General features: G+C 44.4%; 1 protein-coding gene across 9 annotated transcripts in view; it reads right to left on the bottom strand.

Moving 5' to 3' along the window:
- LOC127003446 (msx2-interacting protein-like) overlaps window positions 1-16,632 on the bottom strand; it is a 153,486-nt gene that overhangs the window by 19,290 nt on the left and 117,564 nt on the right. For 8 of the 9 annotated variants that reach the window (XM_050870156.1, XM_050870148.1, XM_050870151.1 and 5 more), the window contains 6 exons: window positions 5,211-5,845; window positions 4,502-4,680; window positions 1,616-1,786; window positions 792-1,076; window positions 412-584; window positions 24-194 (listed from right to left, as the gene is read on the bottom strand). In XM_050870156.1, the coding sequence (XP_050726113.1) occupies window positions 24-194; window positions 412-584; window positions 792-1,076; window positions 1,616-1,786; window positions 4,502-4,680; window positions 5,211-5,845 (1,614 nt within the window). The remainder of the gene's footprint in view (window positions 1-23; window positions 195-411; window positions 585-791; window positions 1,077-1,615; window positions 1,787-4,501; window positions 4,681-5,210; window positions 5,846-16,632) is intronic. The other variant, XM_050870153.1, reaches the window with a different exon arrangement.

The following is a 16,632-nucleotide window of genomic DNA, read 5'->3' as shown; positions in this document are numbered from 1 at the left end:
GGTAAATCCACTTTGGTACTCACACAGGGGGAAACTCATCATAGTTTTCGTATCTCCCTCTGTTCCGGCTGTTGGTGGAGTTGTAGGCAGAGGTTCTGTTGTTGGCGGCAGGCCGGGCAGGAAACGGAGCACCGTCCCTCCGGCCGCTGTACCTGCTGTACCTGGTGGTGGAGCCCTCGTACCTCCCAGGCTCCCTGTGCAGGGCAAGTACAACAGTGCTGATCACGCTCAGGGAAAGCTAATGCAGTTTGTTCCTATCTTATCTTCTATACAAACAATGTGATGTAAAGCAAGACTTCTGTAGACAAGGAGCAAATAAACGACTATGCTGTCATATTGCAAACTCCGTATCATACTAAGGTAAATGTAGCGTTGAGGCTGTTGAATTTGTTACAGGACAACCCGACTCACTTCTCAATCTCACGCCGCTCCCACGGGCGGTCAGCCGGGACAGAGGGACCTTGTTTGGAGAGGTGTTCTGAAAAGGCAGCTTGGCATTCTCGGGAAGCAAAGTCTATCTGGATCTTCCTTCCGTTCAGCATTCTCCCTCGCATCTCCATGACAGCACTGGATGCATATTTTTCCTGAAAAGAAATATTATGCATGAGATAAAGGTATATACGTACTGGTAACTCAAAACATATTTACTTAACAAATGAAATCATACTTTGCAGGCTAGTCTTTATTTTGACAATGAGTAATGACACACTGATTGAAGGATATGACATCATTAGAAGATATGTAATTTGATAACATAAGTACAAGCCTGTATAAATGTTGCTGACACTCACAGTTTCATAAAAGATGAGAGCATGTCCTTTTTCCCTGTCGATGACGGTATGGATAACAACCCCAAACCGAGAGAACTGGTCGTACAGCTGCTTCTCGGTAAAGTTTTCAGGTACTCCATCGATCCAGACACAACGGGTCGGCATGGACTTGCCAAACCCCAGCTTGATCCGGTTGGCCCCCAAATGCTCCCCATCCATCTGCCGCATGGCCCGCACCACCGAGCGGATGTCGGAGTACTGGCAGAAGGCGAACGTTGATACACTCTGCTTCTTGATGTCAATTTCCTGATGAGACAAATAAACAGGAATGAACATCGTGACTCTGGTCCATATTTGAGTGTGAACATTCATTATTTCTACCTAACAGTCATACATTATAAACCCCAATTATGAGAAAGCAAATAAATGGACAAAAAAGGGCAGAAGAATACAAGAATTAGCTCATTCATCTAACCTTCTAACAGGACAAGCCATGACTATTAATTCCATGTAAAAGAAATGGAGGAGAGGAGGAGGAGGAGGAGGAGATTCGGGTATGAGGGAAGCTTGCTATGGTTAGGTTAGGTTAGGTTAGGTTAAGTTAGGTTAGAGGAAATTAATAAGAAATGAGGAAGAAGAAGGAAGAAGAGGAGGAGGAAGAGGAAGAAGAGGAGGAGGAGGAGGAGGAGTTAGGTTATGAGGGAAGATTACTATGGTTAGGTTAAGTTAGGTTAGAGGAAATTAATAAGAAATGAGGAAGAAGAAGGAAGAAGAGGAGGAGGAAGAGGAAGAGGAGGAGGAGTTTGGTTATGAGGCAAGATTACAATGGTTAGGTTAGGACTCACAATGATCTCCCCAAATTGCTCAAAATGCTTCTTGAGGTCTTCTATTGTGACGTCCTTCTCCAAGTTGCCGATGAAGAGAGTGCGTGTGGCCTTGGGATGGTATTCGTCCACCTCAACATCGTAAGCTCGACATTCACTTTCATCTAACTCCACTCCTTCGTGTGGGGCAACCTGGGGAAGAGAGAAATCCCCCGTCAACACCCAAATTCCACGACCAGAGTACCGACTATAAAGTTATTGAACTCCACTGTAACCGTATATACTCAAGCACAGTGTCCGAGGCAAGATTTCTGGACTATTTTTTATTTATTTATTTATTTATTTTTTTTTTTAACAACAAAGGAGACGGCTCAAGGGCAGCAAAATGAGTGAGAAAAAAAAAAAAAAAGCCCGCAACTCGCCGTTCCCATAATAGATAACAGTAAAGAATCCTCAAAAGAGAGGTCAATTTCGGATGGATGCCCAATGCTCAGACAGTCATACTCAATTCCCTTTCTGGAGGTACTGGTGGGCGTCTTTGTGCTGAAGTTCACTCCATGCTAAACTCTCGACGCTCCCACACAAAGAGCTAAACCTCAGCCACTGTATTGAGCATAATGATTGCCACCCCTCAAGATGTCACTCATATACTGAATATTATATCTCAATACCAATGTTACCTGACTTTAACCAGGAAGTCAGGTGCATAATTCTCTCTCCTTTCTCCATGTTATGTGACTTTAACATGGGCCACAATATGTATAATTCAGCCTATGATAAAACAGTATTACAATGTTAGGTGCAGTCTGCCTATTAAATATTCACCTCAAGTACATAAACAAAATACAGCCGTCCCTCAAATAGTACGGTTTACAATAGTTCGGTTTTATATGGATTGTCACAGAAGATCTTTTAAGGATTTTTAAATTTCCTGCTCGTCGGAAAAGTTAAAAATCCTAAAAAAATCGTCTATGAAAATCCACATAAAACCAAAACCGAACTTTTGGAAACCGTACTATTTGAGGGACGACTATATCAAGAGAATAAAAATCAAGGACAGTGTATAACGGCTCTACCACAAGACAATGGTTTATAGCCTTGAGTATATATGGTGTGTTACCCAGCCTGGTCAGGTGCACACACTAAGACTTAGCCACTGAGGCAACAGCTTGCTGAAGCACATAAATGACAGAAGCCGGAATATCCAATTGTAATCACGTGTAAGCTTAACAAAAGATAATTTATATAATCAATGATACATACTTAGACTTGGTGAAAGTAGGGACTGTGTCTGCTGCGTAATCATACTGGCACTTAAATCATTGAGAGAAGAAGCTTTGTCTCTAATGAAAATAAAAATGGTATCCTCATGCACAAAACATTGGTAAAATTCACAGTCCAAACAAATGCAACACACAGAGAGGTGAGTAAGCCATAAGCACCTACAACTTGTGGAGGGGCTGAGGAAATCACTGAAGCTGGAAAATGGAGATGATACGTAAATTATGGAGTAACTAAAGTCAGTTCCACGAGAGCTGGAGTGGTGGTGGAGTGGAGGGGTAGACTCGCGGACTTGGTATCATTGCTTGGGTGACGGTACTGATTCAAAGAGGTAGAAGAGAGCAAGAGACAGTAGGCTATGTCACGGCAGGTTAGATTTAGTAAACAACACCCAATGAATGATGCAGAAACTGTCACCCAAGCAATGATGCCAAGTACGTGAGTCCACCCCTGAAGGATTTGGCTCGCCAGCTCACGTGGAACCGACTACAGTGACGGGGGCATCAGGTCTGTCACTGGCTGCTACCGTCCACACCCATCTTTACCCCTCAAGGCCTCAAGGCTGATGAAAGCCACTCACATGATCCTAGCGTAAGATTATAATGATGCATTCTGTGGTGGGAGACTCAGGCGGGATTTACCACAACTTACGCATTCATTCTTTTGTTTACTGTTTAAGAACATTAGAATGCAAATGTAAAAACATCATTAACAATGATTAACATTTGCATTTTGGCCTTGGTTGGCATCCCGGATATAAGTAGATGAATTTTGTCCTTCTTTCCTTGTTAGTGTTGTGTGTCACAACAAATACAACAGAAGATAGTTAACCGTGTAGCAGCGACGGGCCAAATTTGTGCCATGATATAAACCCCCCAAAACAGATGATGCATAAACTGATCACAAATCCTTTGATATATATTATGAAATGGTTTGTGTGAGTGATGATTTTTTCTCTTAGAGGGACCATTAAGAAACATGATCCCCGCTGCTACCGGGTTAAGAATTTCTATGCACCTTCTCCAGACAGTACTACGTCCACAACATGTACCAAGAAGAATAAATGGTACAGTGATGGACAAATATCGTACAGAATGCATCACTAAAAGACAATAAAAAATAATATAATATAAATAACAGGAAACTCTATACCTTTGAGGGGAAGTTTATACTCATGAGTGAAGCAACATCTCATAATCTATCTAATCCAACCCCCCAAAATTAGAGCTAAGTATAAATAAATAACATAAACTATTGACAACCAAGTAATAAAACCACCATATTTCTGCAACCACTACCGGAGGAGGGCACGAGAACTGGTGATGATGATAAGTGACAGCGATGATGGTGGCAATGAGTGGTGATGATGATGATGGTGATGGTGGTGATGATGGCTTTGTATGATGTATGCCACAGAATCCTCACTCATCCCAGAGGCCCAGCTAGCATGGTGTGAAGAGCAACGTTCATGAAGCCAATCCTTGTGTGCTTCAGTCAATTAATGAATCAAGACTTTCAAGGCCAAGGGAGCTCAAGGCCGTCCCGTTGGTGTCTTGGAGGAGGTGACGGCCACACACAATGCCAGGTGGTTGTCCAGGGAGGGGAAGAAAATGCTGTAGCACTCACCTGGATCTTGACACCAAAAAAAAGCTTCTCTCGTGAGGCATCAAGAGCTTTCTCTGCATCTTCTGGCTTCTTAAAGCAGACAACAGCAAAGCGGTCATTGCCAGAACCCAGCAAACGCACAGCCATTACCTTCCCATGCTTCTTGTAGTCATGGAACAGTCCTTCTCGCAAAGATGTTTCTGAAAGGAAAAAATAGTAACATGAATACTTGTATCACCTCAGTTTTGCTGGTCTTGGAAAAAATAATGAAAAGAATTTATCCTGTACCTGATATTAGCTTACTTACAGCATAAGAAGCGATTCATTCAAGGCTTTTTAACAAGAGAAGTAAAGAAAGTACGAGGAATGTGTGCTTCCATCCCAGAGACAATCACCTCAGTGATGCACTGGGCACACACAGAGGGGTCTCTGACCTGGAGGCAGCAATGATTCCACCAGAAATCAGAAAAGTACATACTCAGGTCATCCCACCCAAAGTGAAACATAATACCAGATGCACTGCATCATCAGTGGGTCTGAGGTTGCACAGGAGTACTAGGACAGACTAAAGAAATAGGATTGTGATTGGAGGAGCCCAACGGAGTATTAATTAAAACATAAAATGAAGGATTTAAAAGGTCTAGCATTTGGCAGGTTTTCAAATCAGCCAGGGATATGTGCAGGGTGCTGAACCAGCTGCTCTAGATCCCTCCTAGCCATAGTGTCTCACCTGTGGACCAGGGTGGAAGGTTCCTCACACAGATGGCCAGGGGTCTCTTCTCGTCCTGTGGTGAGCTGAGACCAACGCCCCCGGAGTTGATGAGTCCTCCGCCGGGCAGCCCAGAGATGCTGATCCTTCTTGGGGATGGAGACCTTGAACTGCTGGAGGTGGATCTACTACTGCTGCTGCTGCTGCTGCTACTGCTGCTGCTTCTGCTGGTTGACCGCGACTCTGAGCCAGACCTGCTCGCCGGCCGCCTCTTGCTCATGCTGCTGCTTCCCGTGTGGATCCTGGAGGGCCGGGGCGCAGAGGGCCGGGGGAGGGGCGGCGGGGAGGCCGATGTTGGGGGGACGGTCCCTCTGCGTACCACCACCTTCTCCTCAACATAAGGGTCCTGATGAAGGTAGCGGTACTGGCTGTTCCCCCACTGGTAGTCCCCCTGGTCTGGCCTCCCTCCTCCATAGGGCCCCCGGCTGTAGGCCCGCAACCGCCCCCTCGTAGGGAAGTCTTGGTCCCTGTCGTTGGGGTACGTGCGGCGCATCACAGGGGGGCCGACTCCTGGGCCATTGTACCCAAGGCCCTCGTCCCTCCTGCCTTCGTAAAAGTGACTAGAACGCTCATACCCACTGTGCTCCTCAGCCAACCTGCAGAAAGAGGAAACAGCCATTAGCTTCAGGGGGAAAGGTGTGCATGGCTTAGTACTACAACACAACACTCAGTCACATGTACAATGGATGCAAACCTCTGATAAGCGTGCAACTAGTGTGCATATTTTGGCAACAATGTCTGGTGTATGAAATGAAAAACTTTGTCCCAATGATTTCATTTCACACCCAGTACACTGCTTGGCCACACAATTACTGCATACCAAGGAAAATGTTATGTAGGACCCAATATAACAGGGGCAAGACACCTAGTGGCATTTGAAACCTGTTGGGTGAATGTGACTATCTCAGTTAATAAAATATGGACTCAATCAATATAAAAAAAGATAATTGCATATACACCTTGTAAAAATATCAAATTCCACGAGGTGAAGCTCAGAGTTACTCATTTCACACACTCAAAATAAAACATAATACAACAAAATCTAGGTAATTTAAAGTTATAGATTCATAACTCAAGTTCTTTCCAGCTAGCCAATCAGTGAGTCAGCCAACCAGACAATCTTTCAATCAGTCAACCAGTCAAGTCAGTCTGCCAACAAGCAAACCAATGTCAATCAGTCAGTCAGCCACAACCAGACAGTCTTTCAGTCAGTCAGTCACCGAATCAGCCAGTCTATATCAGTCAGCCACAACCACACAGTCTTTCAGTCAGTCAGTCAGCCACAACCACACAGTCTTTCAGTCAGTCAGTCAGCCACAACCACACAGTCTTTCAGTAAGTCAGTCAGCCACAACCAGACAGTCTTTCAGTCAGTCAGTCAGCCACAACCAGACAGTCTTTCAGTAAGTCAGTCAGCCACAACCACACAGTCTTTCAGTCAGTCAGTCAGCCACAACCAGACAGTCTCTCAGTAAGTCAGTCAGCCACAACCAGACAGTCTTTCAGTAAGTCAGTCAGCCAGTCACAATCAATCAGTCAGCCAGCCAAACAGCCAGTCAACCATTCCAACATTCCCAACAACCCAAAACTTTCATGGAGGCGGCAGGGAAGAGTTCAGTTGAGGCAAACATCATCACAGGCAAGGCAGAGGGAGAGGTCGGGGAAGGGAAGGGAAGGGAAGGGAAGAGGAAGAGTCATGTGGATCGATCCGGCCTAAAATATGGTAAACACGCAAGAAAGTGGGGCTGATCGAAGTCCATTACGCGCCCCTGCCTGTCTCTTGAGCCCGTGACATTTATAAAACAGCGACAGATAAAGGTCAGCCCGACGCCTAACAATCAGCCCATGCGTTTGGTCTGCCACGTAATTGGATGTGAAGGAAAATGAAAGGAGTGTGAGAAGGGACAGCCATAAGAACAGGGATGCAAGGAGAGTTTGTAAGATAGAAGAAAGGAGTGAGAAAGAAGGAAAAATAGGTGTGTGAAAAGGAACAGCCATAACATAACGTAACAACAGGGGTGGAGCAGGGTCTGAAACTTCATCAACGGTAAACGGTAAACGTAATTAGAGTTGTAAGATAGAAGAAAGGAGTGAGAAGGTAGGAAAAAAAAGGAGTGTTAGAGGGAACAGCCATAAGAGCAAGGATGCAAGGAGAGTTTGTAAGATAGAAAAGAGAGTGAGAAGGGATAGACCATAGGATTAGGGATAGAGGAACATGTTAAATGGAGGACGTGATTGAAGGGACTGGAGAGGAAGTTGAATGGAGGAAGTGGTTGAAAGGATTGGAGAGGAAGTTGAATGGAGGAAGTGGTTGAAGGGATTGGAGAGGAAGAGGAATTAGAGGTGAAGAAAGGAGTGTAAGAAGGGATAGACCATGGGAATAGAGATAGAGGAAGAAGTTAAATGAAGGAACTAGATGAAGGGATTGAAGAGGAAAAGAGAAGAAAGAGGAAATGGAGATAGTGAAAGGTACACACACTACATACATGGCGATAAAGTGTGTCATATAATTACGTTGTGAAATCAAGTTGACTCATACAGGAGCAGGAAAAAAATGTAGCACGGAATGACAAGCAGAAAACACAATTAGGGGGAATAGAGGACGTCAGAAGGATGTCATATATTAACACACACTTCGCCTTAAGTTAATAGGTTGTGAAATCATTTGATAAGACTCTTAGAACGAATGCGAGACGTTATAAGTATGTCATTTGGTACTACGCACAGTTCACAATAAGTTAATCTGTTGCGCAATGATTTTATTAAAGGGACTTCGCTATAATACATTTGATCGGGTGTAGTTTTGACAGAATACAGGGAGTTAGAGAAATGTATGTAGTTTTATAAGATTCACAGCCAAGTTTTTCATTTGTTTCGCCTTAAAAAAAATAGAAAAACTGAAGTGAGGATATTTTACCGTTTAAAACACAAAAATAATGAAGCAATCTTGGTTAAGTGGTATAACTTAGTGAAGGGAAAGGAATTTAAGACAAGTTTACCAATTATTAGGCTACAAGACCTAAACGCAAATATTCAACACTATAAAGAAACAAAAAACAAGGTAAAAAATTAAATATACAACTTATTCATCTTCCTCAATAGTTTACGGCAGAATTCTCATAACACACACACACACACACACACACACACACACACACACACACACACACACACACACACACACACGTGATAGCAGATAAGCGTTTCATAATCTAGGTGAGGAGGCCTTGAGGCTTAATAAATGAAGAAAGCCATTATCAAGTGTCTATTCCACAAGCCTAAGTTATGAGGTCAGCGAGAGAAAGGCTTAAGACTGACTGGTTGGCTGACTGACTGGTTACGAGGAAAAGGGAATGGAAGGGAAAGGAAGGAGGGAAGGGCATGGAAGGGAAAGAATAGGAGATAGAAGGGGAAGGAAAGGGAAGGGGAAGGAAGGGAAAGAATAGGAGACAGAAGGGGAAGGAAGGGATGGGAAGGGAAGGGAAAAGAAGGGAAGGAAAGGGAAAAGAAGGGAAGAGAAGGGAAAGGGATGGAAGGGAATAAAGAAATGGAAGAAAATGGACAGGGAATGGTAACAGGAAAAGGGGAATGGAAGAGAAAGGAAGGGAATGGAAAGGAAGAGGGAGAATGAAGGGAACGGAGGGGAAGGGAAGGGAAGGAAAAGGAAGTGGAGGGAAGGAAATAGAAGGAGAATGGAAGGGATTGGAAGGGGAGATGGGCATGAAAAGTACTAAAAAAGATGAGTTACAGGTTAAATAAGGAAGTGTGAGAAGGGAGAACAGCCACAAGAAAAAAATGGGATAGAGAGGAACAGGTTTAAGAAAAGAATTAGGTGAAGGGGTTGAAGGGGGAGGGAAGGGTTGAAGGGGGAGGGAAGGGAAAGAGGAAATGGAGTAGGGTGGTGAAAGGTCCTCTCTCTCTCTCTCTCTCTCTCATAAGGTGTCGAAGGATGAACTGGACGAGAATAAGAATAACAATAGGAAGAAAAATAAAGAACAAGGATGATGATGATTAGGCGTTTTGATATGGATCATTTGTAATCTATCTATTGTATTGGGGACTTATTTTTTCTTCCTTTTTTTTATACTCGAGGTCACTACCACCATTAGGCAACCCTCTCTCTCTCTCTCTCTCTCTCTCTCTCTCTCTCTCTCTCTCTCTCTCTCACACACACACACACACCCCCAGAGAGAGAGAGAGAGAGAGAGAGAGAGAGAGAGAGAGAGAGAGAGGAAATGTGTGTGTGTGTGTGTGTGTGTGTGTGTGTGTGTGTGTGTGCTGTTAGAACATAAATAAAACGGCAGGCAGGCAGGCTTCAGAAACGAGGTGGGAGGGAGAGAAAGGGAGAGAGAGGGAGGGAGGGAGAGAAGGGAGGAGGGAGGGAGACGCTACGGTTTGGCGGGAAGACGGATGTAGTGTTGCCATCTCATGAGTACCATAAAACGAACCCTCCTCCTCCTCCTCTTCTTCTTCTTCTTCTCCTCCTCCTCTTCTCCTCTTCTTCTCCTCCGCCTCAGACCACACCAAACATCATAACTAACTCCATCAGTCTCTCTCTCTTTCTCTCAAACACACATACTAAAAAGTTACAAATACGAGAGAGGGAGAGGGAGAGATAGGAAGGGAAATGTAGAGAGGGAGGGAGAGATAGGGGACCCGTTGCCAGCTATATATATTTACGGCGCCATAATAATCTAGCGTGTGACAGCGGCGTATATGAACAGTTCTTGTTGGCGTGGACGGGGTTAGGGCGAAACAAAGGGAGATCGGTGGCCGCGCACACACACACACACACACACTCTCTCTCTCTCTCTCTCTCTCTCTCTCTCTCTCTCTCTCTCTAGCACAGTAAGAGAGGTAAACAGGATGCACAGTACGTATAAGCTGTTCAGATATTATTACAACTTCAAAGCAGACTCTACAAGGCTCAATGCAACGAAGATGAGCACTGTGGCCACGCGCATCGTTATCATAGTAATACTAATGAGTTCAATTTCGCCTTGGCGCATTAGAAAAAGGGAAAAATAATGTTATGCTCTATAGTAAATGAATTTCCAGACACCGGGACTTACACTATCTCAAGACTTTTCTAATAACGTAATTATAATATTATGAGGACGTTACTGAAGACTAGGAAATAAAGTAAATAGGCCATAGTAGTAGTAGTAGTAGTAGTAGTAGTCCAGAGGAACACGAGGAGGGTGTCTGTCAGTCATGCGAAGAGAAAGGGAAGGGAGGAGCCGCGAGATTAGAGAGGGAACAGAGAAAGGGGAAAGGGAAGAAAGGGCGAGGTAGCAGACAAGTGATAAATGAGAGGAGGGAAGTAGAGGAAAGGATAAATGTGTGAGAGGAGAGAATGGAAGGAGGAAAGAATGCTGAGAAGACAAAATGGAAGGAGAGAAAAGATGCTGGGAATAGGTTAGGAAAGGACAGATGTTGAAAAGATAGGATGGAAGGAGAGGAGAGGAAAGATGCTGGGAATGGAAGGTTAGGAAAGGACAGATGTTGAAAAGATAGGATGGAAGAAGAGGAGAGGAAAGATGCTGAGAAGAGAATGGGAGAGGGAGGGAGTTGCTGAAAGAGGAAAGTATAGATGCTGAAAGGAGAGATGCTGAGAGGGACAGATGCTGAGGAGAGAAAAAGGGAGATGCTGAGAAGAGAAGGGGAGAGGAAAGGAGTTGCTGAAAAAAGGAAAGTAGATGATGAAAGGAAAGGGAAAGATGCTGAGGAGAGGAAAAAGGAGATGCTGAGAAATGAAAGAATATATGCTGAGAAAAGAGGAAAAAAAAAGAGGTGCTGAAAGGAAATAATAAATGCTGAGGAGAAAAAATGAGAAATGTTGAGTAATGATATATGAGGAGACGGAGAGAAAAACAACAACAGGAAATCGAGATAGAAAAGACGAGGATAAACACAGTAGGAATAAAAAACAAAAAACACTTACACAATAAAAGAAAACCGGGAAAAATGAACGGAAAAATTAAGATTAAGGAAAGGAAACTGACATGATAAAAAGAAGGAAAAGATAAAACGTTTAATAAAAAGGGACATAAGAGAGAGAGAGAGAGAGAGAGAGAGAGAGAGAGAGAGAGAGAGAGAGAGAGAGTCATGAGTAAGACGAACCGATTCAAGCGACAGAACACCATATGATAGAGGGTTTGATTCCTTTCCTTCTCATTAGTATCAAGTGACATTAGGAGGAGGAGGAGGAGGAGGAGTAAACACGAGGGCGGTACAGTTACCAACGAGTCACGTGAGAGGGAGGGTCACCTTGGACACACACACACACACACACACACACACACACAGGGCCTCTCTCTCTCTCTCTCTCTCTCTCTCTCAGCGGGGGCAATGAGCGACAAATTTTAGGTGTGTGTGTGTGTGTGTGTGTGTGTGTTGCCAAAATAGCTCCTCGTAGTTAGTAATATTTTTGCCCATTGTGAATTTCCCGCAATTATCATCCTCATCATCATCAGCGCTTCCCTCCATTAAACCCTCTCTCTCTCTTTCTCTCTCTGAAGGTATTACACGGCACCGCTATCCTCGCTAATATTTCTCCCACAATTCAATTCGCAGTCCGTTTCCACTTCCCTGACAGAGGAGGAGGAGGAGGAGGAGGAAGAGGAAGAGGAGGAGGTGATGTGTTGTTATCGTTACTGGTGGTGGTTCATTTCTCTGACATACACCAACTAATAAAACCTGGATTATCACTCTTTCGGTTTTAACAACTATTTTAAAAGTCCACTAAGGAGATCAGTTGGGTTCTCACGAGCGTTTTTCAAGTTCACGGTGGAGAAGCCTTGTCAATATACCACTAGGCTCATACAACTACCCATGGACACACTTAACACATCCTCTACGAAAGCCTGATCAAATGTGGATGTGGATGTATGTAAGCCTTGCATGGTTTGGGAATAGTTTTTTTTTTTATGACCCATGGACACACTAACACATCCTCTACGAACGTCTGATCAAATGTGGAAGTGTGTGTAAGCTTTGAATGGTTTGGAAAGTTTTATTTTATTTATTTATTTATTTATTTATTTATTTTTTTTTTTTACGTGTTGCGAGGTGGGGGAGTAGGTGGAGTGAGGTTGGTTGGTGTGGGAAGCCATTCTCGTAAACAATTTCATTTTCTACCTTCCTAACTTCCTTCTACTCCTATTCCTTCCTCCACTGCATCTTTCTTCCTTCATTCTTATTTTTGAACTCCTATACAATTTCCTTATCTATCTATCTCCGTATCTTCATTCTATTCCTCCTATTCCTTCCTTTACTGTATTTCTCTCCTTCGTCATCATTTATCCTTTCCTCCCATTCTCTCGTGTACGATTTCTTTCTCTACATTCCTTCATTACTCCCGACTCTTCCTATTCCTTCCTTCATTGCACTTTCCCTCCGTCTTCTCCCTCTCCTCTGTGCCTGATAAGGAGGGAGAGGTAGATAAAGAAGGAAAGATGCGATGGGAGGTATGGAGAGGGGAGGTGAAAGAAGATAGGGAATGAGTGTGGCGGTGATGGTAGTGATGTTAGGGAAAGTGTGATGTTAGGAGTGAAGAAGCGTGAGGAGGAAGGGTGTGAGGTGAGGGAGAGAATGGGTGTGGCGGTGATGTTAGGGAAAGTGTGATGTTAGGAGTGAAGAAGCGTGGGGAGGGAATGGGTGTAGTGGTGAGTGGAGGTGTAGTGGTGGTGGTGGTGGTGATGAGGTGATTTTGAGCAGGAAGAAAGACGTGACTACTTACTCCTATATTATCAGTTCCGTTAAGTCCCCCCTCTTTGCCCTCTTTTTCCCTCCTCTTCCTTCTTCTTTTCTCTCTTTTTCCTTGCTTACTTCCTTCCTCCTCCTCCGTTCTTCACTGTCACGTTCCTGTTCTTTCCTACCTTCCACCTCATCTTTTTTTTCTCTTTATTTTTTTTTCCCTTTCTTCACTCGTTTCCTCCTCTTCTTCCATCTTACTTAGCGATCACATTTTTATCTTCTTTCCTACCGTTCCTCCTTCCCTCTCTTCATTTTCTCTTTCCCTCTATTCTCCTCCTCCTCCTACTCCTTCCCCCCATCTTTCTTCTCTTCCCTTCCTCTCCTCCTTCCTTCATATACAATTTCCTTTTCTACCTTCCTCAGTAACTTCCTTCTTCTCTTCCTCTATTCCCTCCTTCGTTGTTTCTTATTTTCTTCCTCTTCACCTTTTCCCTTCTCTCCTCCTATCCATCTTCTACCCTCTTTATTCCTTCCCCTTTCCCTTACCTTCTTCGTCACTTCCTATTCATCTACCTTTTATCTTCCCCTCCTTGTCTTCTTCCTCTTTTCTTCATATTCTCTTATCTCCTCTCTTCCTATCCATCTTCAACCCTTTATCTTCCCCTTCTTCTGTCTCCTTCCTTCCTCCTTTCTTGCTATTCCTTCGACTTCCCTTTCCTCCCTTCGTACGTGACAAACCTATTATCACGAACTAAAAATAAAGGTAAAAAAAAAAACGGAAAAAAAAACACCGCAAGTTATTACTCCAACTTCTACGTGACTTCCAGTGTGTGTGTGTGTGTGTGTGTGTGTGTGTGTGTGTGTGTGTGTGTAATTCCTTCCGACAGGTAAATAGGGAAGTTAAAAAGTCATAAAAAAAAACGAAGATTAAGATGAAGACGAAGAAGAAGAAGAAGAAAAAAAGAAAGCCTGAAAAATATGATGATGATGAAAGACAACAACGAAGATGACGACAACTAATAAGAGGAGGAGGAGGAGGAGGAGGAGGAGGAAGAGGAAGGGGGGGAGGGAATTTCCAAGCAAGGTGAAAGGCAAAAGTGCTTCCAGGAATGGGGGAGAGAGAGGAGGAGGAAGAGGAGGAGGAGGAGGAGGAGGAAGAGGAGGAGGAAGAAGAGGAGGAGGAGGAAGAAGAGGAGGAGGAGGTGAGGTAGAGTTGTTCCAGTGTTAAGTGATGATGTGGCATGTATTTTTAGTGGATGAGGGGGGAGGAGGTGGAGGTGGAGGAGGAGGAGTGGAGTGGAGATGAGTGAGTGAGCTAAGAAGAGGTGGAAGGGGAGGTGGAGGTGGAAGAGGTGCTCAAAATTACAGGTATGAGTGAAAGAGGAAAATACAAAGAACAGGTGAATGTGTGTGTGTGTGTGTGTGTGTGTGTGTGTGTGTGTGTGTGTGTGTGTGTGTGTGTGTGTGTGTGTGCATACCTGGGCAGTGGAGGAAACAGGTGGATGGAAGAAAGGAGGGAGGGAGAGAGGGAGCGAGTTTTCCTTTCACGGTGGAGGGAGGAGAGTTAAGTGGAAATGGTGGGAAAGGGAAGGATGGACGGTGAAGGGAAGGGAAGGGAAGGAGTTATACAGGAAGGGAAGGGAAGAAGTTATACAGGAAGGGAAGGGAAGGGAAGGGAAGGGAAGGAGTTATACAGGAAGGGAAGGGAGAAGGAAAGGGAAGGGAAGGGAAGGGAAGGAAGGTGAACGGTGGAGAAGGGAATGAAAGGTGGAGGAAGAGAGTGAAGGAGGAGGAGGAGGAGAAGATAGAGAAGAGGGAAGATGGAGCCATATGGAGATGAGAGAGGAGAGGAGGAGTTTGTGGTGAAGGGAGGAATGACAAGGAGGAGGAGGAGGAGGAGGTTATGGTAGTCCAGATGGAGAGATGGGAGAGAAGAGTTCCAGCAAGGAGGGAAGGCGGCGGTAAACTGAAGAGAATGACGAGGGAAGAGGAGGAGGAGGAGGAGGAGGAGGAGGAGGAGGAGGAGGAGACTACTGCATGAGAACCCACGGGAAGACGCCAGCTGGCAGGCGTTCACCAGTCCGGAAGTGGCCCCTCCTCCTCCTCCTCCTCCTCCTCCTCCTTACCATTCCCTCTTTTTTTTTCCTTCCCAACACCCTCCTCTCTCTCCCTCCCTCTCTCCCTCCCTCCCTTCCTCCCTTTTTCCGTACACTCCACCAGTTGTCATTCTCTCTTCCTCCCTTCTTCTCTCCTCTTCTTTCTTCCAATACCTCTTCCATCTTCCTCCTCCTCCTCTTCCACTCCTCCCCTCCCTCGCTCAAATAAACGTACATCCTCACCCTCAAGCAACACACACACACACACACACACACACACACACACACAGGATCTACCTCTCTCCCTAAAGGGCCTCCTGTTAACGTGTCTCTCTCTCTCTCTCTCTCTCTCTCTCTCTCTCTCTCTCTCTCTCCATCATTACCATTTTCTCTCCTCTTCCACATCGTTCCACCACGCAGTTTACCTCCCTTCCTCCTCCTCCATCCTCTACACTCCACTACCTCTATTGTATCCACTCCTTCCACAGTCCATTACCACTTCCTCTTCCACTTCCTCACCTCACTCCACATCCTTGTACTGTAGTTCCACATATACACCTGACAACTAACTCCACATCCCATCCACTATATAAACCTCCACACATTTGCTTTAGTTAATGTTAAATGCTTCCACACTCAAGTTCTTTCACTCCACTATACTCCACTACCATATTTCTCCACTTCATTTCATACATAACTCTCCTCCTTACTCCATACGACACATCCACACAACCACCACCACCATATATGTACACTCCATTACTAATACAAGCATTCCACTATACAGACACTCCACATTTCATTCCATCTGATCTTCTTACACAATTCCACATCAACTACGAACACTCCACATCATTCCACAATACAGACACTCCACATTTCATTCCATCTTATCTTCTTACACAATTCCACATCAACTACGAACACTCCACATCATTCCACTATACACACTCCACATTTCATTCCATCTTATCTTCTTACACAATTCCACATCAACTACGAACATTCCACTATACACAGTCATTCCACATCTAACTCCACTTCATCTTCCCTCACTCATACCAAAATAAACTCCACTTCATCACTCCTACATGCATTCCAGCTCCACTACAATACCACTACTATATATATAAGGTCACTCCACACCATATTTCCACATCATACCACAATCTTTTCATCACTCCACATAAAAGCCAGACTACCCCTACTATCCCATACAAACATACATACATACATACGAGCATCACCACCACCCACACAGTCACTCCACAGCATTCCACCTCATGCCACACAACACCATGTCATCCTTCTCCTCCACCTCCTCCTCCTCCTCCTCCACTCCCTAATCCTCATCATACTCTATTTTTAGGTAACACTGAGTCGTTGGTTACAATAGCAATGACCTTGGTGGAACAGAGACCGAAATTAAGGTGTTGAAGAGGATAGACCTAGGAGGAGGAGGAGGAGGAGGAGGAAGGGAAGACTGAGGGGAAAAAAATAGCTGGTGATGATGGATTTTAAGTACGACAAAAATGATGTTAAAGAAGAAGAGGAAAAAGAAAAGAAGAAAAATAAGATGCAGAGGGAAA

Source organism: Eriocheir sinensis, chromosome 25, assembly GCF_024679095.1.
Source record: "Eriocheir sinensis breed Jianghai 21 chromosome 25, ASM2467909v1, whole genome shotgun sequence".
Taxonomy (NCBI): Eukaryota; Metazoa; Arthropoda; class Malacostraca; order Decapoda; family Varunidae; genus Eriocheir; species Eriocheir sinensis.
Note: the sequence above shows the minus strand (reverse complement) of the source record. Positions and strands in the feature narration are given on the sequence as shown.